The sequence below is a fragment of the Canis lupus genome, chromosome 20 (genome assembly GCF_011100685.1).
Source record: "Canis lupus familiaris isolate Mischka breed German Shepherd chromosome 20, alternate assembly UU_Cfam_GSD_1.0, whole genome shotgun sequence".
In the NCBI taxonomy this organism is placed as follows: Eukaryota; Metazoa; Chordata; class Mammalia; order Carnivora; family Canidae; genus Canis; species Canis lupus.
In genome coordinates, this window is record NC_049241.1 from 46,387,398 (window position 1) to 46,413,303 (window position 25,906).

General features: G+C 47.4%; 2 protein-coding genes and 1 long non-coding RNA gene across 10 annotated transcripts in view; 2 read left to right on the top strand and 1 right to left on the bottom strand.

The window, feature by feature from the left end:
* Positions 1-20,030, top strand: SLC35E1 (solute carrier family 35 member E1). The gene is made up of 6 exons (XM_038566968.1): positions 1-421; positions 796-866; positions 2,974-3,111; positions 4,332-4,457; positions 16,324-16,569; positions 17,013-20,030. Exons 1-6 carry the CDS (start codon positions 1-3, stop codon positions 17,241-17,243), a joined length of 1,233 nt encoding a protein of 410 aa, XP_038422896.1. The 3' UTR covers positions 17,244-20,030.
* Positions 13,933-23,362, bottom strand: LOC102154238. 7 transcript variants are annotated; one of them, XR_005375040.1, is made up of 5 exons: positions 22,996-23,289; positions 22,616-22,786; positions 17,891-21,470; positions 15,825-15,890; positions 15,601-15,658 (listed from the first exon to the last, which is right to left on the bottom strand). It is a non-coding gene; the product is annotated as an uncharacterized LOC102154238 (long non-coding RNA). The 7 variants fall into 7 exon arrangements; XR_005375042.1 differs by having other exon boundaries at positions 15,648-15,662; XR_005375043.1 differs by lacking the exons at positions 15,601-15,658; positions 15,825-15,890 and adding an exon at positions 13,933-13,965 and having other exon boundaries at positions 22,996-23,288.
* CHERP (calcium homeostasis endoplasmic reticulum protein) overlaps positions 23,301-25,906 on the top strand; it is an 18,605-nt gene continuing 15,999 nt past the window's right edge. For both annotated transcript variants that reach the window (XM_038566960.1, XM_038566961.1), the window contains exons 1-2: positions 23,301-23,459; positions 23,769-23,942. In XM_038566960.1, coding sequence (XP_038422888.1) covers positions 23,435-23,459; positions 23,769-23,942 — 199 coding nt within the window. In that variant the 5' untranslated portion in view covers positions 23,301-23,434. The remainder of the gene's footprint in view (positions 23,460-23,768; positions 23,943-25,906) is intronic.

Here is a 25,906-nt window from a genome sequence, read left to right on the forward strand (position 1 = left end):
ATGGCGGCGGCGGCGGCGGTGGGCGCGGGCGCGGGCGCGGGGGGCCCGGGAGCGGCGGGCGGCGGCGGGGCGCGCGAGGGCGCGCGGGTGGCGGCGCTGTGCCTCCTGTGGTACGCGCTGAGCGCGGGCGGCAACGTGGTCAACAAGGTGATCCTGAGCGCCTTCCCGTTCCCCGTGACCGTGTCGCTGTGCCACATCCTGGCGCTGTGCGCGGGGCTCCCGCCGCTGCTGCGCGCCTGGCGCGTGCCCCCCGCGCCGCCCGTCTCGGGCCCCGGGCCCGGCCCACATCCGTCTCCGGGCCCGCTGCTGCCGCCGCGCTTCTACCCGCGCTACGTGCTGCCGCTCGCCTTCGGCAAATACTTCGCGTCCGTGTCAGCGCACGTCAGCATTTGGAAGGTGCCAGTGTCCTACGCGCACACCGGTGGGTGCCGCGGCCGGCCGGGGGGCGGCGGCCGGGGCGCGCGCCCGCGATCTCGGCGCTCGGCTAGGAGTGCGCTGGCCGGGCTGTGGCCCGACGGCCTGAGAGAAGTCCGCCTGTGTCAGGAAGGCTGAGAGCCAGCAAGGCTTTTAGCAGGGGAGGGACTCGCACAAGGGTTTTGGGGAAGGAAGTGGCCGAGGAGAGACCTGGGAGCTGAGCAGGGCAAATCACAATCCCACAGCCCCTCCCCAGGTAGGCTGGCGGGGGTTGGAAGAGCTGCCAAGCCCTCCCATTGCACTCGTGGAGTTGGGGCAGGGTCCCAGGGTGGGTTCTGGGACTGGGGCGGCTCCCTGAGAGCCCCTTGCCTCTCTTTGCAGTCAAGGCCACCATGCCCATCTGGGTGGTTCTCCTGTCCCGGATCATCATGAAGGAGAAGCAGAGCACCAAGGTAACCCAGGAGGGTTCTGGGCAGGTGGGGGCCCCAAGGGCTTCCTGGCTGGTGCCCAGCTGGTGACGTGGTCCAGGCTCCTGGTTTCCTCTCAAATCAGGAAGTCAGCTTGGAGGCTTCTGGTGGCCCTTTACTGCAAATGTTCTGTAATTGCTTTGGAGGCAGTGATGTACGTCCCTGAGTTACCTCTGCTCTGTGGTCTCGGGGATGCCCCTCTTGGGTCCAGCTTCCCTTATGTCTTGATTCCCGACGTGTGGTTGCTGGTAGGCAATGACTTGGTCCCATCATGGCCAGCCATCACGTGCCCCTCCAGGGGGACCAGGGATAGAACATCTGACGCCTTGTTGAAACTCTGATGAAGTCTCCCTTCTTGGCAAGTGACAGTAGTCAGGTTGGGGACTTCTGGGGTCAGAAGTGAGATGCCAGTCAAAATAGTCTGATTTGGGCAAAATCCAGCAATGTCTTCGAAATAGAAACAACCAGGAATTGTGAGTGTCTGGGAAGGGAAGTGAAAGCAACATGCAGAGCCTAGGACTGCATAAGGAGGATGCTTTGGGCACAATCCAGAGTCTGTTCAAGATGCCAAGCCAGGGTATTTCCTGGCTTGGGGCGAGAGAAGCTGTGGCTTCAGCCAGAGACAGCCTTGTTCCTTAAGTGGAAGTGGGACTCCTGTTGTCCCAGCTGGAATCCATTTCATGCTGGACAGAGCACTTCTTTTCTAGATGGTTGGTTTCTGGCATCCTGTATTTTATGTAACCCAGAGTGGCGGTGCCCTGGATTGGCTTATGGAAATTGGGCCACCTCTGGTTGATTTTTTGGTTCAGCCCAGCTTTCTCTCTGCAAGGACCCGGGTGTGCTCTGTAGCCTGCCCCCAGGGTGATGTCAGGTGTGACTTTTTTCCCCAGGTCGGAGTTGCCTGGGAGTTGTGCAGCTTCATCACTCGGTATCACATCATGTTTATCAGGTTTCCTTGTTGTACAGGACATTGTACCCAGCTTGGGCAAGGAGCCAGCACCTTACCCAGTGAGGAGGGACTGAGGAATGGCCTAGGCAAAGACTAATGATAAAAGCAATATGTATGGACCCAGCCTAGGAGACAGATAAGGCAGGTTATTGTCATTCTTGATCACATGGGAAGAAATGGGATGTAAAGGGGTGAGTCAAGTGCCTGAGGCCCACAGCCAATAGTAGCTGAGCCGGAATTCAGGCCCCACAGTCCAGAGCCTTTGCTCTATCCTCCAGGGATGGATAAGAAGCCTACACCCCCCCCTCCGAAAATTTCTGCAGTGCTTCAGTGTCCTTTGTAGGAGGAGGGTGAGCTGGGAGTCAGAAAAACTAGATATCAAAAATGGATCCCATTTCCCTGGAAGTTTGGAGCCATTTAGCCACCAGAGCTCAAGAACAATTGCATACACTAGGCCTTGGAAAGTCTGGACCTTCTAGAAAGCCTCGTGCCACGGCACTCTTTCTTCACTCAGCCAGCACTTATTGGATGCCTGCTATGTGTTGGGCATCAGGACAGAGCAGTGAACAAGGACTTGCCCTAAAAGAGCACAAGGATGCAGATGGGCCCTTTCAGTGGGCGGAGAAAGCCCCAGGCACCCGGGGACCTGACAGGGTCTTGCGGGGAGCGGGGAGGTGCGCTGGGGAAAGTTCTCCTGGTCTGTGAACTGAGACCTGAGGGGGAAGGAGGTCTCTAGACAGAAAAGGTGTAGAGGGAGTGTCCCAGCCAAGGGTAACTGCTGCATGTTGGAAAAGACTAAAATCAGAGATACCTGGCCAGCCTTTGGAGGATTGGGGTTTTATACCTTGGTACGTTGGCAGTGGCAGCTGGTTAGAGCTGGTAGGGCCAGCCCCAGTTCCTAATAGAAGTGATGATACAGAGATTGGGGCTGCACACAGTGACACAGCCCTGGCCCAGGTACTCTGCCCCATATGCCTCTCTCGCCCCTCCAGCATCACTGCCACAGCTAATGCTGATGCCCAGGGGGTAGGTGGAGTCCCTTTGCTGAGGGAGGGGAGAGCAGCTGAGGCTTTCCTCCAGGCATCTGTATTGGGCAGCCTAGCTCAACTCTGGCCATCAGCCCTTCCTGCCCTCCTCCTGCAGGTATACTTGTCACTCATCCCCATCATCAGCGGCGTTCTGCTGGCCACCGTCACCGAGTTGTCATTCGACATGTGGGGGCTCATCAGTGCCCTTGCTGCCACATTGTGCTTCTCGCTTCAGAATATTTTCTCCAAAAAGGTATTTGGGCACCATCTGGGATATGCCTGATGATTTGGGGGTGGTACAGGTAAAAAAGTGGTCAAGTAGGGATTTCTGTGGTGTTGGAACAAGAAAAAAATCCTGTTGCCCTTCTACTGGTTTTGTATTTGTTTCATTTTTTCTTGGAGTTTGTTACCTATAATAAAATTAGCATATGCTCAATGTGAAAACAATAGAAAACCGCCCCCTGCCCTGCCCCCCCAGCTCAAAACTCAGAAACTTAGTGGGTGCTGGAGATGAGTAAATCAGTAAAGAACTGCCCCCTGTCTGTGGGTTTCCACTCTGAGAAAAAGTCACAGTACTGTCCCTGAAGAGAACTATTAATGCTAGGGGGCTTTTCTGTACAGTTTTTAGAATTGTAATATTATAGATTCATTTCAAATTTTTGCTTTGCTCATTTATTATAACATTCTCCCATATCATTAAAAAATATTGCTATAAATCCTGTAATATACTCTTTTCTGGCACCACAGTTCATGTAGTCAATTTCCCTACTGCAAATGCAGGCTATTTCCAACTCTTCATCATAAGTAACACAGTAATGAACATCTCTGTGCATAACATTATTCTGTCTGCAAGTTATTTCCTTACAAAGGCTTACCATTCTTGGGTCAGAGTATATGAGATATTTATGGCTCCTGGTATACTTTGCCTGGTTGTATTCTAGAACCACTGTATGCCAATTTAGACATAAACCAGCGGGATTTCGGAGTGCGTGTTTCACTGCAGCTTCACCAGTACTGAGTGTTGTTGGGTTTTTGTTTTGTTTTGTTTTCCTATTTCTCAGTCCTTCATATTTGTTTGGGGGCATTTTGTCTCATTGCAGGTGCACTCATAGGTTTGGTGGTCAAGGTCAGATGTCAGGGGCTAATGTACAGTCACTGTGTTTGGGACCTGGGTAACCGGAGCCCTTCTTGCCACTTAGAGTTTCATTTGGCTTTTTTTTTTTTTTTTTTAAGTTTTATTTATTTATTTTATGATAGACATAGAGAGAGAGAGAGAGGCAGAGACACAGGAGGAGGGAGAAGCAGGCTCCATGCCGGGAGCCTGACGTGGGACTCGATCCCGGGACTCCAGGATCGCGCCCTGGGCCAAAGGCAGGCGCTAAACTGCTGAGCCACCCAGGGATCCCCTCATTTGGCTTTTTTTTTTTTTTTTTTTTTTTCATTTGGCTTTTTAAAAGGTTTTTCTCTCTTTAGGTTTTGAGAGATTCACGGATCCACCATCTCCGGTTGCTGAACATCTTGGGCTGTCACGCTGTCTTCTTTATGATTCCCACGTGGGTTCTGGTGGACCTTTCAGCTTTCCTGGTCAGCAGTGACCTGGTGAGTTGGCCAGCGCAGTGAACAACACCCTTTTCTTGAATAGTTCCAGAGTAGTTGCTTTGTTGACATTTGGGGCCCCTGACAGCCAGCCCTCTTAACATTCAGCTTTGTCATGACTCATTTTTCGTGTAGTCGAGGAAGTTGGCTTCCTTTGCATTTCCTCCTCCAGCGGGCTAGATCTCAGGTGTCGACAGCTGCTGCATTTGAGCCAGTGGCATCAGGAAGAAAAAAGTGCCAGCATGGGCTACTCTCTTGTCTCGACAGCCTGGTTCAGATCTCACTCTGACTTGTTAAAACTGCACTTGCATTGCTGGATTCCTTTGTCAGTGTCATTTCTGTCCATATTCCCATGTATTATGGAGGCACCCATAGCTCTCTGAGCATAGGAAAGGGAATCTGCCCACCACCTACCTGCAGGGCCAGCCTCCAGACAATGCACTAGACACGCAGGTGACTGTGATAAGGAAAAGGTGGGCGTGGTTTTTCCAAGCATGAGTTAGAGAGAGGAGCAAATGTGTATTAGGACTTAATGAGGTCTGATGAGGTTCTTGACATTGGTCTTTAATCGTTATCGTTACCTGTAGACATAGTGCCCATTATCTCCAGTCTCTAGCTGAGGAGACTGGCTCTATTCTAACTTCCTGTCCACTCTATTCTAACTTCTTCTATTGATTAGCTGTAATTTTTCTGCAAAGAGCTTTCCATCATCGACCAGGAATAGTTGTTACCTTGAAGTACACAAATGGTCAGTGCTTCTCCTTTTTTTTTTCAATTAACAATTTTCAGAGAAGAGTTCTAGCTTACTGCAAATGTTAACCAGTGAGTTGGCAGGGGGGTAGGGTTGGGGTAGTGAAGGAAGGGCCTTCTTTTTTTTTTTTTTTTTTTTTTTTTTCAATATCATTGTGGACTCCTATGTCAGTTGCACACTTCCTCTTCATAATCAGATTATCCTGTCCAGGGCAACGGAGTCCTTCCCATGGGCTCCCTGTCCTTCCGACAGCACAGGTCAGCCTTCAGCAGCTTTTGGGCCCAGCAGAATGTATGTTTTTCTCCTCTTGCACGTCTCCTGTCTCTGGCCTGCAGTCAGCCACTCCTTTGGGAACCTGGGTTGCTTGTAATAGAGAATGTGGTTTAGAGACACAGTGAGTGCTGTGTGTGCTCACCACTGTGAGGTTGTCTTTGCTTTTGAGTCTTTGCGGTGACAAGTTAGGAAGGTCCTCTTGGGGCAGAGGGGAGGGTTCATACCAACTTACTCCAATTCTGATTTAACATTATGGAATTTATAAGTGCTGTGATTTTTAAATTTATATCTTTTCTGGTACACTTGGTTCCTTGCAATGTTTGTTCTTTGCTTATCGTACCCCAATTATTCATGTACGAGACTCTACTACACACACATTATCGCTGCAGAGCGAGAATCCCCACAGAACTGCAGGTAGAATACTGAGAAAAGTTTAAGCTTTCTTTGCTGCTCTGTTTGTCCTTAGGACATGTTCCATTAAAGATGTACAATTGGAATGCTGTGTTCTTTTTTATTTTTTTTTAATTTTGGAGAGAGAGAGCAGAAGCAGGAGGAGGGGCAGGGAGAGAGGGAGAATCCCAAGCAGACTCTACACTGAACACACAACCTGGCGTGGAGCACAGTCCCGGGACCCTGAGATCATGACCTAAGCTGAAATCCAGAGTCAGATGCTTAACTGTGCCCCCAAGGCGCCTATGGAATGTTGTGTTCTAAGAGCAACAGAAGTAATTTTTACAATGTGCTTGTATCATTAGCTTGCCCAGTTGGGTTCATCTGCTTCCATTTGTTTTCCATTTTTAGGCATTGCTTTTCTTTTTCCACACTGAATTTGTCAGACTTTTGTATTTCCAAAGCCAGATGATATGAGAAAGTTTATTCCAAGTCTGACTTCAGTCCGTCACCTCCCCCACCCCTTCTTGTCCTTCCCCCACAGGTAGTTATTTTTATGCAGTTGGTTTACCTTTTCAGTGTTGCTTTTGACAAATATAAGCAAATCTGTATACCTACCTTTCTCTTCCTTACACAGAAAGTGACTTTATAGATAGAAAAGAGCACCTTGCTATTTTCACTCAATGATATGTCTGGGGAATCACTTACTACTGACATATTTAGGTCTTTCTCATTCTTTTTATTGGCTGCAAAATATTGCTGATAGGTTTGGTGTCAATTCTCTTATTTTGGCCTATGTTACAACTCTTTGGTGTCTATATGAATACATGCATACAAATATGTACTTCTAGGTTTTGCTTTGGTTACTTTGTTTTTATTTGTGTTCAGGGACTTTTAGTTTTATTCTAGTGATTACCTTTTTTGGAATACCTTTAATTACCTGTTTCTTTTTTTCTTTTTTTTTTTCCTTAAGATTTTAATTTATTCATGAGAGACACAGAGAGAGAGGCAGGGCCCCTTGGGGAGCCTGGTGCAGGACTTGATCCCAGGATCATGACCTGAGCCAAAGACGCTCAACCACTGAGCTACCCAGGCATCCCCTGTTTCCCTTCTTGAGGCCATATGTATTTTTTACCTTGATGGGGCCCTTGTATGCTCTAGTAGTTGCTCTAGCAGCACACAGTATTTGACAGTGCTGCAGTCTGAAGGCAGTGTTCCCACCTATCTGGGCTCCTCCTTTCTGCCCTGTGTCTCCCATAGATGTCAGGTGATTTAGTTCTGTCCCAGTCCTGTGGTTTATAGTGGTAGGAAGAAGGATCATATGGGAGAACATGCCCTGGAGTCTGCAACTTACCACATTACCAAGAACCAAAGGCTACAATGGGTAATTCCTGCATATGGGCAGCCCCACTGCTGACAGCCTGGCTGAAGCCAGGTGGGGATCACCAGACTCTGAAGCAGGCTGCCCCATTTTAAAGTTTGGACAGGATGAGTGAAGCAGCTGTTTGAGAACTGGAAAGTAAAGGGCAGTGGACAGGCTGGGGTTGAAGACCAGATTTCAGTCTACTGCTTAGTTAGCAGTCAGTTTGCCTCTCTTTTGCCACCTGTATCTATAGCCTGGGCTTGAGGCAGCCCAAAATGCAGAAGTAGGCACTGGGTAAGAACAGAGCAAGAAGCCCTCTCCTTCTGGATCATGGAATGGGAAAGGGGATTCCTGTTGCTCAGAGGGAAATTCCCTGCTGGGGATTTCTATTATTTTTGTTTCTTGGTTCTCTTGGGTCTCAGGCCCCTGCCAATCCCGTGGTGGTAGTGGCAGCAGGGTCCCACACGAGGGCAACCACCCTCTGCAGTCAGAGTAGGATTAACTGTCATTGTGTAAATTTTTCTCTTTTTATCTGCCCACTGCTTGGTCCCAAGTGGAGGTGCAGTTGTCAAAAAAACAAAGCAGAGTGGGGTCATTAAGCCCCAGCTCTCTGATTAGAGGACTGAAAAGGGGAACTCTAGGAAATAGCAAATACCAAGGAGATCATGGAGAGGGAAGAACTTGGGAAAGTGACCTCATAAAATACCATGAAATCCTAGGCTCACCCCTGAGCTGCACATGTAAAGATCTGATCCTAATAGCATAGCAAAGACTTAGAAACTGAACTATGGGATAGACTACTGCCCCGATCCCAGCCTGACCACTCGGTAGTGCACGCTCAGGATGGAGCCACATACCACTGGAAAGGCTTTGAAAACAGACTCACATTGGAACCACAGCCCACAGAAGGCTGGTCAAGCTTGTAGCCTAAACCCAACCAAGCTAAAACAAAATATCAACATTCTGTATAGGATTTAAATAAGACCTACAATCTTATAATATTCTAAATGTCCATGGTATAATCCAAAATTACTTGGCATATGAAGAACCACGAAATTTTAAGTCTTATAGGAGAAGACAGTTAACAGATGCCAACAATTACATGACACAGATGTTGGAATTATTGAACAAAGACTTTACCTTTTTAAAATATTTTATTTATTCATTTGAGAGAGAGCAGGAGCAGTAGGGAGGGGCAGACGAAGAGGGAGAAGCAGGCTCCCTGCTGAGCAGAATGCCCAGGACCCTGAGATCAAGACCTGAGCCAAAGGCAGATGCTTAACCAACTGAGCCACCCAGGTAGGTGCCCCTTGAGCAAAGACTTCAAAGCAACGATTATAATCATGTCCCAGGAAGTAAGGGTAAATACTCCTGAAACAAATGAGAAGAATGGAAGATAGGAGAAACAAATGAAAATTTTGGAAATTTAGAAACAGCAACTTAAAAACTCACCAGATGAAAAAAATAAATAAATAAAATAAAAAATAAATAAAAATAAAAACTCACCAGATGGACTCAATAGTAGAATGGAGATGACAGAGGAAAGAGTCAATAACTTGAAAATAGATAAAGAAAAATTATCCCCTTTGACCCACAGAGAGAAAAAATATTAAAACACAAGCAAGCAAAAAATCTGGAAGTAGCCAGAGAAAAATGTGCAGTAATTATGGAACAGCAATTTGAGTGACTGGATTTCTCATTAGAAACCATGAACACACACACACACAAAAAGAAACCATGAACACCAGGAGCACCTGGGTGGTGCAGTTGGTTGGGTGGCCAACTCTTGGACTCAGCTCAGGTCGTGATCTCACCTGAACTCATGTGATCTCAGGGTCCTGGGATTGAGCCCTGTGTTGGGCTCTGCACTCAGCGGGGAGTCCATTTCAGGATTCTCCCTCCCTCTGTTTCTCCCCCTGCCCCTTGCCGCCTTTGCACACTCTCGCTCACTCACTCTTTCTCTCTGGAATAAATGAATAAATCTTTAAAAGGAAAGAAAGAGGGCAGCTCGGGTGGCTCAGCGGTTTAGCACTGCCTTCAGCCTAGGGCGTGATCCTGGAGACCTGGGATCGAGTCCTACATCAGGCTCCCTGCATGGAGCCTGCTTCTCCCTCTGCCTGTGTCTCTGCCTCTCTCTCTCTCTTTCTCTCTCATGAATAAATAAATAAAATCTTAAAAAAAATAAAAAAGGAAAGAAAGAAATCATGAATACCAGAAAGAGGTGAAATAACATTTTTAGAATACTGAAACTACCAACACATAATTTTATATCTAGCAAATATAGAATCTCCAGAACCAACAGAACTATAAAAAATTAGCAAGAATAAAGAACTGAATAATATCATCAACCAGCTGGATATCTATTTCATTGACATTTATAGAACATCCTACCAACAATAAGCATAATAGTCATTCTTTTCAGGTATTCATGAAACATTCACCAAGACAGACCATATTCTGTGCCATAAAAACAAAGTTTAATAAAAGATCTGAAAACATACTAAGTATTCTCTGACCACAGTAACTGAAAGGTAATAGGAAAATCTCCAAACATTTAGAAATTAAACAACATATTTCTGAATAATCCATGGGCCAAAGAGGAAGCCTCAAAGGAAATAGAAAATATTTTCAACTGAAGCAAAACTGACAGAAGAAAAAAAGATGACATTACAAATATCAGGAATGAGAGGGGGAGTATCACTATAGACCTCGCAGATACTAAAGTAGTAAGAATAATACTGACAACTCTATATACATAAATTCATCAACATAGATGAAAAGACCAATTCTTTATAAACCGTAAACTACAAAAACTCACCCACCCAAGATGAAATAGATAATCTAAATAGTCCCATAGCTATTAAGGAAATTGAATTCACAGTTTAAAACCTTCTAATAGAAATCATCAGGTCCAGATGATTTCACTGGCAGATTCTACCAAACACTTAAGGAAAAATAAATACCAATTCTATACAGTCTCCTCTAGAAAACAGAAGACAAGTGAACACTTTGGGACATATAACAAAACCAGTATGGTTGCATCGTGGACAATGATGCAAAAGTTGTTAACAAAATACTAGCAATATATAAAAAACATCACTATGACAAAATGGGATTTAAATTAAGAATGCAAGACATTCAATATTTGAAAATCAATATAATCTATAACAGTCTAACAAGGAAAAATCACATTCATATCAACTGACAAAGGCATTTGACAAAATCCAACAACATTCATGAAAAAAAAAAAGTCAACAAACTGGAAATAGAAGGAAGCTCCCTCAGCCTGATCAAAGGTATTCCTGCTAAATTCAGGAATAAGTTCAGGATGTTCACTCTCAACATGCCTATTCCACATCATACTTGACATCCTGGCCAGTGCCATAGGACAAGAAAAAGAAATGAAATAGATTCAAAGTGAAATAAAATTCTAACCAACAAGATCTTATTCTCTTTTATTTTTTTTAAGATTTTATTTATTTATTCATGAAAGACACAGAGAGAGAAGGCAGAGACACAGGTAGAGGGAGAAGCAGGCTCCATGCTGGGAGCCCGATGCCGGACTCGATCATGCGACTCCAGGATCACGCCCTGGGCCAAAGGCAGGTGCTCAACCACTGAGCCACCTGGATGTCCCACAAGATCTTATTCTCAATTATAAATAATTGCTTGAATTTTAACTTGAAATTTTTTCCCCTTGGAAAAGGTGATGATGAAAAAAAAATTGAGATACATTAATCTATACAGGCATACCTTGTTTTATTGTGCTTAGCTTTATCACACTTCACAGATAATACATTTCTTACAAATTGAAGGTCTGTGTCAACCCTGCATCAGGGAAATCTATTGGTGCCATTTTCCAAATAGCATTTGCTCACTGTGTGTCTATGTTTCATTTTAGTAATACTTGTAATCTGTCAAACTTTTAAATTATTATATTTGTTATGGCGATCTGTGATCAGTGATTATGACTCACTGAAAGCTCAGATGATGGCTAGCATTTGTAAGTAATAAAGTTTTGTACATTTCAGGCACGCACACTTTTTTTTAAAGATTATTTATTTACTCATGACAGACAGAGAGAGAGAGGGGCAGAGACACAGGCAGAGAAAGAAGCAGGCTCCATGCAGGGAGCCCAACGTGGGACTCTCGATCGGGGTCTCTAGGATCACGCCCCAGGCTGAAGGCGGCGCTAAACCGCCGAGCCACCGGGGCTGCCCAGGCACACATATTTTTTAAGACCAGATGCTATTGTGCATTTAATAGACAGTGGTATAGTGTAAACATAACCCATACATGCACTGAGAAAAAAATTCACTTGACTTGCTTTATTGCAATATTTCCTTTATTGCAGTGGTCTGGGACCAAACCTGCAATATCGCCAAGGTCTGCCTTATATCTGTGTGTGTGTGTGTGTGTGTGTGTGTAGATAGACAGATAGATACTACATTTTTTTTTAACATAGAAAAGCTGATTGGGAAATGTACTTAGATAAAAGAACTACAGTAGTCAAAATTAGTCTGGGAAAGAATAAACTAGGAGGAATCATCTTACTTAATTTTAAGACTTTGTATAAAGGAACATACTGGTGAAGGCAAAGAGACATGAATCGGTGGAGCAGAATAGTGTGAAACTAAACACACTCAAATTTGAGTAATTGACTTTTGATAGAGAATAAAAGGGAAAAGTAAGTCTCTGTAACAAATGGTGTTGGAACAATTAGACAACAATGTGTAAAAATCTGAGCCTTGACTTAGACTTCACACATTATACAAAAGTTAACTCATAATGCATTCTAGACTTAAATGTAAGAGCAAAAATGATAGGGGCTCTTGGATGGCTCAGTAGGTTGAGCGTCCCAACTCTGGATCTCAGCTCAGGTCTTGATCTCAGGGTTGTAAGTTCAAGACTCGCATTGAGTCCCACACTGGTGTGGAGCGTACTCTTAAGAAAAAAGACAAACTAAAATGATAACCTTTAGGGAAGAAAACCAGAGAAAAAACTTCATGACTTGGAATTAGTTCTTAGACATTACACCAAAAGTGAAGTCCATGAAGAAAAAATTGGTAAATTGAGTTTCATCAAAATTTAAAACTTTTGCTCTGTGAAGACACTATTTTTTTTAAGATTTTATTTATTTATTCATGATAGACATATCATGAATCCCCCTGGCAGAGAAAGAGAAAGAGAGAGAGAGGCAGAAGCAGGCTCCATGCAGGGAGCCTGACGTGGGACTCCATCCTGGGACTCCAGGGTCACGCCCTGGGCCAAAGGCAGGTGCTAAACCGCTGAGCCACCCAGGAATCCCCAAGACACTATTAAATGAAGGGAAAGACAGGTTACCAACTGGGAGAAAATGCTTGCAAACAATAGAGGACTTGTGTTCTGAATACATAAAGAGCCCTTAAAACTCGAGAGTTAAGAAAACAACTTGCTTAAAAATAGGCAAAATTTCAACAGACTGTTTCCCTCTGAGGATGTCAAGATGGCATATAAATAGGCAGGTAAGGTAAGTTCAACATCATTAGTCACTAGAGAGAAACAAAAGCATGATGAGATACCATTTCATACCTATTAAAATAGCTACAATAAAAAAAAATACTAAGTCAAGGATACAGCATAGCTAGAATTCTTATGTATTGTTGGAGCGAACACAAAATGGTACAACCAACCTAGAAAACATTTGGGAGTTTCTTCTGAAGTTAAACAACACTCACCATATGACCCAGCAATCTCACATCTGTGTGTTAATTTTTTTTTAAGATTTTATTTATTCACGAGAGAGGCAGAGACATAGGCAGAGGGAGATGCAGGCTCCATGCAGAGAGCCCGATGTGCGATTCAATCCCGGAACTCCGGGATCACGCCCTGAGCCAAAGGCAGACACTCAACTGCTGAGCCACCCAGGCATCCCATGTGTGTTAATTTTAGAGAAATGAAACTCAGGTTCCCACAAAAGCCTGCACACAAATGTTCATAGCAGCTCCACTCATGACCTCATGACCACCAAAAACTGGACACAACCCAAGTGTCCTTTAACAAGTAAGTGGACTAAAAAAACCCAGAACTTTGGTACATTCATAAAATGAAACATTACTTGGCAATAAAAAACATCACCAACTTTTCCTTAGGACAACTTGGATGGATGGCAGCGGCATTGCTGAGTGAAGCCTGTCTGAGAAGTTTCCATTCTGTATCATTCCACCTATAGGACAAACTCTAAAAGACAAACCTAGGGATCCCTGGGTGGCGCAGCGGTTTGGCACCTGCCTTTGGCCCAGGGCACGATCCTGGAGACCCGGGATCGAATCCCACGTCGGGCTCCCGGTGCATGGAGCCTGCTTCTCCCTCTGCCTGTGTCTCTGCCTCTCTCTCTCTCTCTCTCTGTGACTATCATAAAAATAAATAAATAAATAATTAATTAATTAATTAATTAATTAATTAATTAAATAAAAGACAAACCTAGGAGCACCTGGGTGGCTCAGTTGGTTAAGCATCTCTTGATCTCAGCTCAGTTCTTGGTCTCCGGGTCATGAGTTCAGGCTTCATGCTGGGCTCCACACTGGGCATGGAACCTACTTAAAAAAAAAAAAAAAAGGGATCCCTGGGTGGCGCAGCGGTTTGGCGCCTGCCTTTGGCCCAGGGCGCGATCCTGGAGACCCGGGATCGAATCCCACGTCGGGCTCCCGGTGCATGGAGCCTGCTTCTCCCTCTGCCTGTGTCTCTGCCTCTCTCTCTCTCTCTGTGAGACTATCATAAATAAATAAAAATTAAAAAAAAAAAAAAAAAAAAAAAAAAAAGACAAACAAATCTAGAGTGAAGGAGAACAGTAGTTGCCTGGATTAGGGGAGGGGATTCATACAAAGAAGTCTAGGAGAGTGTTTTGGGGTGATGGAGCGGTTCTGAATCCTGATTGTGGTGTTGGCTACGTGAATCAGTGCAGGTGTTAAAATACATGGAACTGTGCACTGTGAGGAAGACACATTTGACTTTATTGCATGTCAGTTGACTTCATTGTAAGTAAATTTTTTTAAAAAGCTGGATTTGCTGGGGTTTTTTCCTGAAAGATAGGTATCTATGCAAGCTGGCTGGCTTATAAAAATAGCTCCTGAGTCCCTATTGGTGACCTCAGGGAAGGACTCCTGAAAGAACACGCCAGCTCACCACAAAAGCATGCTGGTGGGCTTACATGCCTTACAGAGGCTGTTACACCAACTAGGGGCAAAAGTCGGGGTGACCTTGAGCAGGTCATCTAAGTGTATCCCGCTCTCCTTTGAGAGGACCTCATGATCCCTCCCTCTCAGAGGGTGGTGGAGATGAAATCAGGCAGCCATTCGAAGACTTTCAGCTCCCATCCTGGCAGGGCCACTAAATGCCACCATTCCTGGGGGACCCTGCTGTGTCCTGTGACCAGTGCCAATGCAGCCTGAGAATTGGGATGCAGAGAGCAGGTGCTGCCAAGCAGCTGTGGCTTTGCTCCTTTGACTGAGCCACACTGGGTGTTGAGACTGCTGTATGCTCAGATGTCCATGTCCAGAGTACTGTCTCCTGAGGTCATTCCACTGTCCTGGCAGCCCTGCCCTGAAACAGCCTCTTGGTTCCCTCTGGTTCCCCAGGACTGGTATCGAGGTGGGACTGGGGGAGGTGGGGAGGCATGGGAGTGTGGCTGCAGCCCTGAATAGATGTCCATAAATGTTCAGTGCTGGGCATCCCCAGCCCTCTGGCCAGGGCAGCAGCCATCTGATTGTTGCCTGCTGCCTGTTCTGGGATCAGCAGAGACTCGAAGGTGGGGCAGGGAGTGGGTTGTTCTGTGGTCCAGATGTCTGCTAGTTGTGGGTTCTTAGCTTCTCAGCCCCCTTAATCAGAGTGCCTCATTCTGGTGAGGGTCAGATGGTTACCAAATTTCTGATAACTTGTTTTTGGCTTGGGGTTGTTTTAAAGCACTTTCACACCGTGATCCCTTTGATCTTCACAGCAGCAGCATTGTGTGGGCTCACAAGGATCAGTCTCTTCTGTTGCACAGAGGAAGAGTGTGACTTAAAGGGTCAAGTGGACTGGGTGGGGAATCTCCCAAGGACAGGGCAGACCCAGGGCTTCTGGCTCCTAGCCTGGGGTTCTTGTATTGCTAGGTTCTTTGCTTTCTCCAGGGCTGCCTTCCCAGGGCCTCCCCATCCTATAGAATGCATCGTGTCTGCTACAGTCTGAATGTTTGTATTCCCTCTGCCCAAATTTCTGTTGAAACCCTCTCCCCTCTCCCCCCCGCCCCCCGCCAAGATGATGGTATTAGGAGGTGGGGCACCTGGGTGGCTCAGTGGTTGAGTGTCTGCCTCTGGCTCAGGTCATGATCCTGGGGTCCTGGGATCAAGTCTTGCATCAGGCTCCCTGCCGGGATCGTGCTTCTCTTTCTGCCTGTGTCTCTGCTTCTCTCTGTCTCATGAATGAATAAATAAAATATTTTTTAAAAAGGGGGGGTCCTTTGGGAGGCCCTATCGGTGGAGCCCTTGTCCAACAAGACTAGTGTCCTTATAAAATGAGACCCCAGCGAGCTCTCTCACTCCTCCCACCACATGAGGGCACATTGAGCAGACCCTACCTATGAACCGGGAAGCTCACACCAGACACTGAGTCTCCTTGATCTTGGATTTCCCAGCTTCCAGAACTGTGAGAAATAAGTATCTATTGTTTATAAGCATCCCCCACCCCAGTCTGTGGTATTTGTTATAGCAGTTTGATTGGACTGAGACAGTGTCCAGTAAGCAGATCTTGCTCTGGTAATCGCAGGGCTCCCAGTGTTCACTGTCAGGGACGAGGGAAGCTTCAATTCCCATCATGCTCTACACCCTTTGGGCACCTGGCTTGGTGTCTTGGGAGCCTCTCCATCCTCAGTAGGAATGAACTAATTATTTGTCGTTGTGTTGTGCATGCAGAGTGTCCTGTCAGAGGTGCATATGAAGCACATGTTACTACATACCACACAACTGGGTCTGCTGCCTGCCAACACTGACCCTAGTTGGCCACTCTGCGTCCCTCCCCCCACCTCTGCCAGGACCAACATATGACCCCAGTGCTGTTCTTGCTTCCTATCTCTATAGACCTATGTGTCCCAGTGGCCCTGGACGCTCCTGCTCCTGGCTGTCAGTGGCTTCTGTAACTTTGCCCAGAATGTCATCGCCTTCAGCATCCTCAACCTCATCAGCCCTCTGAGCTACTCTGTTGCCAATGCCACCAAGAGAATCATGGTCATCACAGTGTCCCTGATCATGCTGCAAAACCCAGTCACCAGCACCAACGTCCTGGGCATGATGACAGCCATCCTGGGGGTCTTTCTATACAACAAAGTGAGTCTGGGGTGGGGGCTCCCCTTGATACCTAGGGAGGCACCAAAAGTTGGTGGAGGGGAGAGGAAAGGGACCTTACCAGGAGCTAAGAGACTGGGGCTCTGGCTTCAGCCCTGCCACTGACTGGTTTATGGTGGTGTGGCCCTACCTGGCCCGGTCTTCCTTTCCCATGTAGATGATTCTAGGTCTGTGCAACTCCAGCCGTGGCTCTTGGGTCCACAGAGGCTTTGTCAGGGATTTCATTGTCTCCTCGAGAAGGCCCTGTTTAGTCCAGTGTAAAAACCTGGATGGCTAAGAGGGAGGGCCGGCCATACCTGAGGCCTGCTTGGGTCAGTGCTTCACTGGGCTGTGAAGGGCTGCTTAGATGCCACTTGCTCCCTTCTGTCCTGTGAGCGTGCCCTAGGGAAGGAGCCAACTGTCTCATTGCTCTCTTGACCTTGCAGACCAAGTACGATGCCAATCAGCAAGCCCGGAAGCACCTCCTCCCTGTCACAACAGGGGACCTGAGCAGTAAGGAGCATCATCGGAACCCCCTGGAAAAACCCCACAATGGCATCCTCTTCCCCCAGCACGGGGACTATCAGTATGGCCGCAACAACATCTTAACAGACCACTTCCAGTACAGCCGGCAGAGCTACCCAAACTCCTACAGTTTGAACCGTTATGACGTGTAGAGTCTAGAGGGCAGGGCGGTACCATTGTGTGACTCCTCCCCCCACTCCCTAGCAGTACCAGAAACTTCTGACAACCAGTGAATGTACAACCCAGCCGAGGGGACGGTGCATAACCATCAGCAGACCCTGGGCTTCCCTGCCCCCTGGGGGTAGCAGGACGCTGCCCCGCAGGAAGGACCACTGCCCTCAAGCTCCAGTGTCCCAGGCCCTTTCTTCCTGGAGTCTATCATCTGAGGGCTGTGTTGGTATGGAGATCTTAGCCAGGTTTTTAACCTTTCTTTCTGGACTTATTCCCCGAGTCATGTATTTGAGAGTTCTTGTTCTGCTTTCCAGATAATATTTCCAAATAACTCTCCGGAAGGGTGAGATCGCTGTGGATACAGACCTCCAAGCAGGCAAGAGGGTTTCCTGGGGGCCAAGGAAAGGATGTAAGGAAGGGTGCTTGAGAGCGACAAACTAGCTGCTTCCATTTCACTGCTCAGATAGGTGAAGGGCTGAGGCAGGCATGGAGCAGAGGAGCGCCAGAGTTTATTAAAAGCATCTCCAGAAACAAAGACAGACCCAGTTTCCGGTCTACCCCATAGCTGTTTGCAGCTACTGGCAAATGTCCCAAAGAGAAAAAAAAGCTGCAATTAAGCCTGGAATACCTGAAGCCTAATTCTTTGACCTGCACATCAGAGCCGGTGTTGTGTCCAGATCCAGAGGGAGGGCAGCTGCGTCTCCTGTGCACTCGCTTCCCTTGCCAGAGCAGGGTCTCTCTCCTCTCTGGGGATAGCGAGGAGGAAGTGACTGTGGGGCTGTCAGAAGGAGCATTAGGAAATCATGTCAGTGTTTCAAACTCTATTTCTGTAATACTTGTGTTGTCTTTTCTGATGAGTCTTCACCACTGCTGTGAGGACTTAGTAGGATATTTGGTGGGGAGATGTTAATTTCATGAGGATCTTGCATTTTTCTAGGGAATGTTTTGTAGTTGTGTATATTTATGCCTTGGTTCCCTGTGGGGGGGGGGGGACGCATGAGGGAGGACTGGCTTATGGACTGAAAACCCTCTTGTTCTTAAATGTTTAAAAACAAGAAAAGCTCCTACTGGCAATGCCTGTCTTGATACATTTCAGCATTAGTAGGAGGTGATTCTTTGATTCCATGCCCTGATCTGGCAGTGTTTGCATTAGGATCTGAATCATGTCCTGGTGAAGGGGAGAAGGGGCAAGCACCAAGCTATGATTTGGGTTTGGCTAAATCACAGATCAGGAAAATGATATGGCCCCAGCAGATAACTTGTGTGCCGAGGTTCAGGTGAGGCTCTCCGTCTTTCCCAGCATCACAAGAGGACCCTGCCCTCAGAGAGGACCTCCGGCTTGGCTGGTGAGTCTTTGGTGATGTCTGCCGTCCTCCTTCAGCACTGTGCCTAACTCGTCGAATAGGCACCTGGGGAGCAAGCAGCAGATGGGATAGTGGGTCACCCTTTACCTCCTGGGGAGAGACATCTTCCTGTCAGAGGAGGTACCATAGCATATGATTGATTCCTGGTTTGGTTATTTTGTCAGCTTATGAACAGGCTGTTCCTGGAGAGGTCACCTGGTCCCCTTCTGGCTTGAGTTTATGCACCACCGGCCTCAGGTCCCCGTGTTGTTCGTTTGCTTTATAATTATTTTGGCCCCAAGTTTTGAGACAGTTGCTGTGTAAAACTGGAAGGAGAAATCCTGAAGGTATTTGAAAAGAGCTTGCCGAGTGCTTCTGCCAGAGGCATTACGGTCTATAGCTGAACTTTTCTCACTGGGGAATATAGCAACAAATGGGGTGAATTTTACAGCACAAAGATATTATAGTGGTTGTCTTTATGATGAAAATAACAGACTCCTTGAACAGATAACCAAACTCCAAAATCAACTACACGTCTTTTCAGGTTTAATGAAATTCCTGATGTTGCTAAAATTTGTATATTCATTTGTTTTCCTTTTCCCATGCAAGATCTGCTAGTGAGGGGAAATGACTCATTTTATTATGGTTTATAAATTAATAAATGGGGTATTTAATTCTGTACATAAATCTACAGCCAAGTACATACACTGGAATGAATGAGACAATCATATTAGACCAAATCATCAGATCAAAAAACAAAGACATACTTTTTGAGACTTGAAGGTTCAGAGCTGACACTGACCTCCTGAAGGCCAGCTTTCCAGCCACTTTGGCCCTGGCCCACCAACCCCACCCCACTCCCACATGCACATTCGCAGCTCTGTTCCCCTCACCCTCCTCCCTGCTGGGGTTTGTGGTAGCAAATTTGTCTACCCATCCATGGTATGGTCTTGCCTGAGACACTAACTAAACCCAACTCCTTCATTTTACAGAAGGGGAAGCTGAGGCTCAGAGGGCATTTTTGAATAGTGTTCATTCACTATTTTGAGACTCGGTGTGGACTTTTTGAGCACCTTATTTTAAGTCATTCGTTCTAGGGAAATCAAACCCTTTTTACAAAGGAGAGAAGCCAAATATGTTGAAGTGAAGAAGCCCTTGGGATTTCTGAATTTTGCTGTGTATTTGGCATACACCATAGAACAGGCCCTTTATTATTGCTGGGACATAACCAGACCTGGATACCTTAAGGCCTCACAGCCTTAAGGGGATAAAATATTAAATTATTAAAGGAATTGAAAATTGTGGATTCTTTTTTCAATTGTCACCTGTTTTCAAGACTTAAATGCTATAAACTTCTGTGGGAATGATACTGTATCTATATTCATTGATGGCATTTACCAAAAATAAAAGATGGTCTCCAGGGAATCACGATTGGTCTTAATTTGTCAGGGTCTTTCTGAGTGACCCTGTCTTCAGTGTGCCCACCAACAAAACATAAGACATAGAAAGAACAAACCAACTTGATTCTCCCATCAGAGTACACTGCAACCTTCCCCCCCCGCCCAAGCCAAAAATTAAGACATCTGATCTGTAAATTTATGAGATGGTAGAATAAAATTAGAATCACAGCTTGGCAATTAACATGCCTTTATTGAACAGAACACAGAAAACCTAAGAACGTGTGGCAGCTGTGCATATGAAGCAGATTTCTGAGGAGTAATAGCTAGTACTGAGGACCTACTACGTGCCTAACACACTGGTGGATTTTTCACACAATCCTCATAAGCCCTTTATGTTAAGCTTTATTAACCTTATTTTACAGACGAAAACGAGGCTCAAAGGGGTTGTCACTTGGACTCACACAGTAAGTCGGCCTCCAGGGCCTGTTTCCCCCCCCCACATTACTCAGAAACCAGTTCCCAACAGAATTTTCTTCAGTTACAGTTAAAGGGTAGGAGTTTCTGCTAAAACCACTGCCCACATCCTTTCAGTTCATAATCCTTTCATTCAATTATTTACTGAACACTTAATATGTATAGGAAACTGAGATAGATACAAGCCTCAGAGCACACTTGACTTAATTTATAGACCTATAACTAAGTAAGTGGTATATAAGCGCTATGCTAGATTGGAGGTATGTGAAAAATGCTAATAAGCAAAGTACAGGGAAATTAATTTGAGGGGAGCAGAATGGAGATGTTTTGACTTGCACTTAACGATTCTCAGGATATTTTATTTGCGTATTTTGTATTACATACATCTCATTTAACCATCAACACCCAAGTAAATATTAGCCCCATTTCAGAGGGAAGTGGAAACAAAAGTTGTGTTTGGCCCAGGGAACAAGCCTGGAATCCAGGAGTGTATGATTCCAAGCCAGGGCCCTTTGCCCTGCAGAGCAGCCAAAATAAAGTGAACTGTTTTGTTTTTCCTCACCTTTGTCATATATTCCTAAGAGGAGCTGGTGCCATCCAAGGTGTAGCCTTTCACTGCAGTGGTCTGGCCCACACTGCCACAGTAAGACCTTGAAGGAGCCATCCAGTCGGAGCCACCTAGTGGCTTTGTAGCCTGCCACTGCAGCGCCAACAAGTCAGGGCCTGTTCCCGCAGAGACTAGTTCGTGCTGCATGTGGCCCCACGGTTCAGACACTAGTCTAAACTCCTACCTGGGAGTGTGCTCTCCAAGGATGGGAATACTCCTGTTTGTCTCCCCAGGGCAACTCCTCTGTGACCAGAGGCTTGCTTGGTGATGCGATCAGGCCCGAGGAATGCTGCTGCCCGCTCCAGGACAGAACAGGACTTTCTCTGTTCCCACGTCATTCCTCCTGCCATGCCTTCAGCTGGTTGACCACAGGCAGTTCAGTTACTGCAGGAAACAAGGTGACAGTCACACCCAAGCTTTGCCTTTACTGAGATACAGGTCTGAATGGGCCTGGAGTTCCTTAGTCATCCACTACTTTTTTAAAATAACAACTTCTATTGCCTATGTATTTAAGTTTGAAAAAAACTGTTAAAGCTAAAAGATATCTACACTTTACAGACATCAAAAAGAATGAGATAGATCTATGTATAGCGAGAACAATTTCCAAAATAATGATATATAAATGTGCTTGTGAGTACAGAGCTTATTTCTGAAAGGACAAAAGACTGGACACAGCAGTTGCCTCCGGAGAGGATATATGCACATTTTTTTTTAATAATCTGCTTAATCTCTGAATTCCACCCAAGGCAGATCACAAATTAAAACCCTGATATAGTTCTTTACTGGCATGAAAAAATACCCACACTATCCAAATTACTGAGCTTCTTACTAAACAGACCAATCCCGTATGTTCCCTTTGCCTGGAGTATTCACGTAGCTTGCTCCTGATTAGGATCTCAGTACAAACCTCACTACCCAGAAGCAAGCCCCACTCTCCTCCCTTATCAAAAATCCTGCTGTTTTTCTTAATAACGTCGTAATGATGTATTTGTTTACTGATTTATGCCTCCTAGACTACACACTCAGGAGAGCAGAGTTCAGCCCCAATTCTATCCAGCCTCTTTTTTGTGAACCAGGAGTAGTCTTTACTGGTGGACATTTGCAAAATCAATTAGTGGCAGGAAAAACCTACTTAGAACCGCAAAAAAGCGCATTCCATTCTCCTCCTCAGTAGACCCGTATTTTAAAAACTTACTAGATTTTGAAGGCCACCAATAAAAAATATTAGGGCTGTTTCTCTCTTTGGTTATGCAAGTACCTACATGATATCTCAGTTTTGCCTCTTGGCCCACACGGCCTAAATATTTGCTCTCTGGTCCTTTATAGAATACATTTGGCAATTCCTGGCCTAGACCACTATCTCGCATACCGGAGGCAATCCCTAACCGTCTAAGCGATACATTTGTAACCAAAAAAAAAAAGAAATGTATCTAAAACATGGACATTTATTTGCGTAGAAAAAAAAAGGGGGGAGCGGAGGTACAATCAAGTGTTAATTAACAAGGGCAATCTCCAGAAGGTCGGATTACCGGGACGTCCACAGTCTACGCTAACGTTTACTGCTGCTGGTCACCGTTCTCTTCCCCAACCACCGGCACACGTTCACTTCGTCATCATTTGAGAAGCAAGGTAACTGCATCTCTGAGGAAGGCGCCGGGCACCCGCAGGACGTGGACGCTCCTTCCGCGCCGCTCCAATGACTGCACGGAAGCCGGGCGAGCCCCGAGGGGCCGCAGGGTGAGGCCGGCGCGGGTGGGGAGGTCCCCCGCCCCAGAGTCTTCCCTACCAAAGCACTGCGTCGAGCGGGAGGGTCCTGTGAACCTCAACGAGCCCGGTTCCATCCCTGCCACACCCGTCGCTTCCCGGTTCTGCTTCCCGGCGTCGCGGCCCGGGGGCCTCCCAGACGCACCTCACCTCGTAGTCTTCTCACCGCAGCCCCGCGGGGAGGATCCGCCCACAGCCCCGGTCCAGGGGAGAACGCGGCCTTCCGGGCCCTCCGGCTGCGACGCAGAGGCGGGAGGCGGCCACGGCCGTGGCTAACGGTAGTCTGCGTCGTTCCAGCCGTTCCGGGGCGTAGCGCGACAGCGGCCCAGTCCGCGCAAGCGCGGGAAAGCCCCTGCGCGTGCGTATCGCTAGGCCCCACCGCGCGCCCGACCTCGCGCGGCTCCTTCCCGCCCGCCTTCTGCCCTCACTTCCGCGGTTTCCCGGCGACGGCCGTAAGTGAAGGGCGGAAGCAGCCTGCGAGACCAGCCGTAAACGGCTCCCTCGCGCCACTTCCGGCCGGCTTCCGCAGACGGGGCTGGTGGGCGATCGTGAGGCGCCGGAGGACGTTCCCTGCGGCCGGAGCCATGGAGATGCCGCTGCCGCCCGACGGTGAGGCCCAGCCTGGGCTCGGGGACCGTTTCTCTCTCCTTGGAACCCCTTCTTGGCCCGCCCGGCCTTCCGGGGTTTCCGGGCCTAGGAGGGGGCGGGGCTCGGCCTCCCGGGCTCGCCTGCGGCCTCTCCCGCGGGTCCCCGCATCCCCGGCGCGCGTGTGGCCCCTATCGGGACCCGTACAAGGGCGGCCCCTCCGGAGCCCAGCCCTAGGGACCCCGGCCCGGCGGACGGGGGCTGGGACGCCAGGGCCCCCGGATTTGGGCGGTCCTCGCTGACGCCCCGCGTGGCCTTTTCTCCGTCTTCCAGACCAGGAGCTTCGAAATGTCATCGACAAACTGGCCCAGTTCGTGGCTCGCAACGGGCCCGAGTTTGAGAAGATGACGATGGAGAAGCAGAAGGACAACCCGAAATTCTCGTTTCTGTTCGGAGGCGAGTTCTACAGTTACTACAAGTGCAAGCTGGCGCTGGAGCAGCAGCAGCGTGAGTTCTCTCCAGCTCTCAGGCCGCCCCTTGGAGCGATTCCTTTCTCTGACTCCAGTTCGGGCTCTGCCACAAACCGCCTTTTGGGCCGCATGCTCGGACTTTGAAAATGGGGCAGCTGGGCCTTCATGATCCCTTCCGCTGTTCCCAGGGCCTTGCACCGAGCGGCTGCTGGGTCCGAGTGTAATACGGAGCGAGGTTATCGATCCTCCTCCTGGGCTCCGCATCAGGGATTTCCCTATTGTTTTTGCAGATGGGATGGCTTAGGTTAGCAAAGGTAGAGCAGCTGTTTCAATGATTTCTAGGGTGGAAGTGATAGAAGCTGGACCGGGACCTTCTTAGCATGCATTGTCCAGCACTCTCTTCGAGCTGTCTGTGGGTCTAGCGAGATTATTGTGCATTTCGGGTGTTTGCAGTCCAGATCCAAAAGACTTGCTCTTTGGTTTAGTTTTTGGCCGTTCTTTATATCGTTGTTCACTGAGCTGGTATCAGGATTCCAGCCCTGCCCTTAAGGAGTTTAAGGTGGGTTTAGGGATCACAGCTGGCCTTTGAATGATGAATAGGCACCAGGTGGTAACGTCCCTTAGGGCAGAGCCCACATCTGTCTTGTTCCATACCGCATTTCTAGGTATATTGTTTGAAGGAGTAGGGGGCTGCCAAGTAGATGGGCATTGACAGGTGAATTGTTTCCTAGACTACAAGCTCCCTGAGGTCAGCCAGACCTTGTTTGGGTCATTGTTGTTCCATGCTACGTGGTACTTAGATGTTCAATAAAAAGTTTGTGAGAAACAGCAAGGTGTGGTGGCTTGAATAAATACAGTGTGTTTAGGGAGCATTAAGAGAAATCATGAGAGGCCCAGCATGGCTGGAGCATGGAACGTGTGTAGAGGAGGGAAGGGTTTGATCTGGAGTGGTAAATGCCAGGAGTGAAGTTCAGATTTTCTCCCTCAGTCTAGGGGTTCATCTGGTGCCCAGTTAAGTTTGAGATGGGGATGGGGGAAATTTGCCTAAAATTGTAGGCAAATTGTTGTATGCACTTAAGTGTTTTTTGGAGCAACCATTCCTTAGCCCCAGCACATCGTTTTGAAAAGTGCTCCTGTAGGCAGTGGAAACTCAGAAGAGTTTGAAAGAAGGGAGAGTGAGTCGGGTTTGTGTGGCCCATGTAGAGGACAGGCTGGAGGGAGCATGAGTGGAGCCTGGGACCAGGGAGGTCTGCAGGTGAACGAACAAGGCAGTTGATGGTAAAATCTAAGTTAGATCAGCGGTTGAGTCAGAGGGAGTGGGCATGGGGGCAGGTGGGATTTAAGGGGTAGAATTCGTGAACTGGGGCACCAGTTGGATATTGATGAGGGTGGCATAACCGGGCAGAAGAGGTCAGTGCTTCAGCTCATGTGACCATGAGTTGAGATGCTTTTTTTCCCTGCAAGGGGAGCCCGTTCCCTCTCTGGAAGGTCAGAAATCAGGAGCCACTTGGTACTATAATGGGGGGAAGGATGGGGTGCTTTTAACAGGAGAAGATGGGGGCTCAGGAAATACCTTCTGCAGGTAACAATGTCTCAGCTAAGGTTAAAGAATGTGTCAGCCTCATGGAAACACAGGAGAGGAAAGTGTTCAGGTAGGGGAAGGAGCCTTGGGAGTGGCTGGGAGTGGAAGGGGCAATAGCTCAGAGTGTTTTAAGTCTAGAGAAAGAGGGACGGTTGGAGTGGACAGAGGCCAGGGTGCAGAGGAGGGAGGGCTGGCTGGCCAAGGACTTAGGAATTTTCCTGGAAGCTTCTGGGGAGGTCTTGGAGGATTTCAGGACTGTTGTAGAGCAGGCTTAACTGCTGTGTACCTGGCCCTTCACCTTGGTAGTTTGAGAAGACTGACCTTCAACACTGTTCTAGAATGGCACTTCACAAACTGGTGAAGGACTAGCTTTTTTCATTTTTTAAAACTTCCAACTGATTGTGGAACTCAGCGGTTGA